Here is a 4064-nt window from a genome sequence, read left to right as displayed (position 1 = left end):
GTGATTGCTCACAGCCTCCCAACCGTGAGAGGCACGAGATGCTTTAAACCTTCTAAAAACAGGTTCTTTAGAGAAGTTAGAAAACTATTAGTATAAGTATAGTGGGCTGATTAGAAATTTTATTGGTGAAGGGTTTTTCATTTGTTGAGCCAATGTTTACTGCTAAGTCTCCACATCCCCTGCCCTTACACACATTAATGAATATATAGAAGAAATAAGTATTAACCTTTGATATAAATCATGTTAGACCTTAGGCTAAGTAAATTCTTTCCTTAACTAAAACCCACTACACCCTCACCCTATAGAAATGTAACTTTATCTGGTACCTTCGGAAGGTGGCGTCTGTTTCAAAAATAATCACCCCTGGAGAAATAAGTGTTCTGGTTGACTGACCGCTGTCACAGGGAGAGGGTCATAAACTGTCAGCAGGCCCCTCTGGCCAGAAGATGATGTAACACCCCTAAGACCTCTGTATAAATCTGTATGAAGCACCTGACTTTAATAAAAGTCAGGAATGCTGTCCCCGCGTGACTTGTGTATACCATCTCAGTGTATAAAAACAGATCCTGGAAAATAAAGAATGGGATGAGTTCCTCGAAATACTGGTCTCCCCATGTCGTTCTCTCTCTCAAACTGTGGCTGAGTTTCCATCTGGAGCGTGGAGCCCGCCATGCTTACTAATTATGCCTGGGCTTCTAAGATCCGACCGGGGAGGCCTCAGTGTCTCCTCTCCTTTGGGAGAACAGAAGGACGCCTGCGGCCTACGTAAGTGGTACAAGCTTCTTGTCTTGAAGTTTTATTGGTTTCCCGCGTAAACCAAGCTACTCAGCCTCTTTTCTCCACTGAATTTTCCTACTGAGCTATCCTTATTCTATTACTCTTTATATCTCTAATTAATATCTAATTAAAGCCAGTGTATTCACCAACGCCGTCTCCCCTTCGAACTCCCTGGATCAGCCGGGGCTGGACCTTGGCAGGTGTCTTTCCAAGCCATCAAAACACAGCTGATGCTGCTCTCACTGCCCTAAAAGATTGATTCAGCCCTGGCTCAGCTGCGGGAAGAGGCTCACCTTCTCCTGCAGAGTGCCTGACACTTATCGACAGTGAACCAGCAACAAATTCACGAAGTCAAAGGCAAAACTAGGGACCACACACACATGGCACTGAGCAGTTTCTATCTTGTTTACTTGGACTTTGTTTATATCCTCCGATAGTTGAAGAACATTTGCCTCTGATCTTCCTCATAGCTTCACAGGCCAGAATTGCGGAAATTTTACCAGGAATAGACCTAGCATGTGAACAAAGGGAATAAGCAAACTTGAAAAAAAGATCACAATGACACATAAAAAAGACTTGCTTTTAGTTCATCTAAGTTCATCTAGACTTTGTGATGTTTGACTTATGTGATATTTAAAATGTTTAGAAAAATTAAATATTTTAAAGATTTTTGGGGGGGCGGGGAAGGGGGGTTGCTTTTCTCGTAGCTCATGGATAAAGAATCTTCCTGCAATGCAGGAGACCTGGGTTCAATTCCTGGGTTGGGAAGATCCCCTGGAGAAGGGAATGACAACCCATTCCAGTATGCTTCCCTGGGAAATCCCATAGACAGGGGAGCCTGGCTGTTTTTAAAGCATTTGTTGAATTTGTTACAATATTGCTTCTGTTTCATATTTTGGGTTTTTGGTTATGAGGCATGTGGGATTTTAGCCCCCTGACAAGTGATTGAAACCTACATGCCCTATGATGGAAGGCAAACTCTTAACCACTAGACGACCAGGGAAGTCCCAGGTTAAACTTTTTAAAGAATTCAGGTCCATACCAGGCAGTGAGGGAACAAATGCACAGGCTATAGATGGGAACACAAACATATATGTGAAGTATGTCCCTCCTGCCCAGTAGTTTAGAGTCAGTGGCAACGAAATACCAGAGAGAAAGGATAGAACATTGTTCCATGCATCCTAGACTCTGTCTCATTTGATTTCTCCTGTATGTGCCCCAAATGCCTAACGTGTGTCGTTATTTCATGGGGACCCTTGGTAGGAGGTGACTCAGTGTGTTTCAGTGTGCAGACAATGTCCACTGTTGTTGTTCCGTATTTTCAGACAGCCGTCTCTGCTCCCAGTAACCAGCCTAAAAAGCAGAACCCTGCATCAGGACGGAAGTCAGGGGTCATCCTGCCTAACAGTAGAAGATTCTGACGAAAGCACATACCTTCTTCCACTGGAGTCGAAGGTCAGACAGGTGATTCCAGCATTGCCATGAGCCCCAGTAAATTCAGACAACAGTCTTCCCGTTTCAAAGTCCCATACTTTCACCACCTGTAACAGGAAGTTTAAAAAAGTAGCTGGAGTCAGGCTATCAAATTAGAGAGAATTTACATTTAGAGGTTTAGTGTCATAGATATGAAAGATATGCGTTTACTCTGAAGGTTTCTGTACTTTTAATACAAGTTGGCTCACCTGAGTGTGTTCGTTAGCTGCTGCTGCTAAGTCACTTCAGTTGTGTCCGACTCTGTGTGACCCCATAGATGGCAGCCACCAGGCTCCCCCATCCCTGGGATTCTCCAGGCAAGAACACTGGAGTGGGTTGCCATTTCCTTCTCCAGTTCGTTAGCTAGGGCTGCCATAACAAAATACTGTAGACTGGGGCTATAAACAGCAGACGCATTTTCTCACAGTCCAAGATCAAGTTGCCAGCAGGGTTTGGTCTCTTTCGAGGCCTGTCTCCTTGGCTTGTGGATGGCCACCTTCTCACTGAGTCCTCACGTGGTCTTTCCTCTGTGCCTCTGCACCCCAGTATCTCTTTATGTGTACAAATTTCCTCTCGTTATAAGAACACCAGTCAGATTGGATTAGGGAGAGCCCACCCTCACAGCCTCAGTTTAACATGATGACCTCTCTAAAGACTGTCTCTGAATACAACCATATTCTGAGGTACCGAGCATTAGGACTTCAACACATGCATTTGAGGGGAACACAATTCAGTCCATAGTACTGACTGAGAAGATCAGAAAATTTAGAAGCATTGGATAAAAATCTCCTGACCATATAACTCAGAGAAGAGAGGTGTGAATTGAATTTTGAGCAGCCAAATTTATCTACCACCAAAGCAAAGCTGAAGAGAAAAGATGATACATTTTCTGGGAAGGATATATAAACCCTCAGCTTTAAAGCTTTGCTCAGTCCAGCTTGTTCTAGTCTTGCAGTTACTTTCTTTTTGCCTCATCTCTTGAGCACTCTTTGAATGAAAATAATCTTTAAAATTTTTAAAAATATTTTTTGACTGCCATGGCACAGTGGGATCTTATTTCCCAGACCACAGATTAAACCTGTGCCCCTTGCAGTGGAAGCAGGGTCCTAACCAATGGACCGCCAAGGAAGTCCCCAAAGTTGTTATTCTGATAAACTTTGGTATTACATGTAACTATACATGTGTTAAGTAACAGTTCATAAGTAATATATTGTAAACATTTAATTGAACTCTATTAATCTTCATTGTACAGCTTATAAGCATTTCAAAGGCATCAAAATTTGGTGGTCCCTAGTGCTCAGTTTATACAAATGAATGAATACAATGTGATATAGTGGTATTCATAAATTCAGGCCTTATCAAGATCTTGGGCAATGGAGTCTAGATGTCATGGATTGTGATGATGGGCATGACTATGCTACAAAGACTTCACACAGCAACAGATTTGCAAGGTGAGCAAATACTTAAATCAATAATTTAACTCAGTAAGTATAGGGGTGTTTATTACTGCAAGGCGGAGAAGGCAATGGCACCCCACTCCAGTACTCTTGCCTGGAAAATCCCGTGGATGGAGGAGCCTGGTGGGCTACAGTCCGTGGGGTCGCTAAGAGTCGGACACAACTGAGTGACTTCACTTTCACTTTTCACTTTCATGCATTGGAGAAGGAAATGGCAACCCACTCCAGTGTTCTTTCCTGGAAAATCCCAGGGACAGAGGAGCCTGGTGGGCTGCGGTCTATGGGGTCGCACAGAGTCGGACACGACTGAAGTGACTTAGCAGCAGCAGCAGCAGCATTACTACAAGGAGATCCAAC

General features: G+C 43.5%; 1 protein-coding gene across 1 annotated transcript in view; it reads right to left on the bottom strand.

The window, feature by feature from the left end:
* Positions 1-4064, bottom strand: part of LOC104985672 (WD repeat-containing protein 49-like) — a 36093-nt gene that overhangs the window by 19051 nt on the left and 12978 nt on the right. Inside the window, 2 exon segments of the mRNA XM_010835939.1 lie at positions 2060-2130; positions 2212-2318. Coding sequence (XP_010834241.1) covers positions 2060-2130; positions 2212-2318 — 178 coding nt within the window.

This window comes from Bison bison, unplaced genomic scaffold (assembly GCF_000754665.1).
Source record: "Bison bison bison isolate TAMUID 2011002044 unplaced genomic scaffold, Bison_UMD1.0 scf7180017864056, whole genome shotgun sequence".
Taxonomy (NCBI): Eukaryota; Metazoa; Chordata; class Mammalia; order Artiodactyla; family Bovidae; genus Bison; species Bison bison.
Note: the sequence above shows the minus strand (reverse complement) of the source record. Positions and strands in the feature narration are given on the sequence as shown.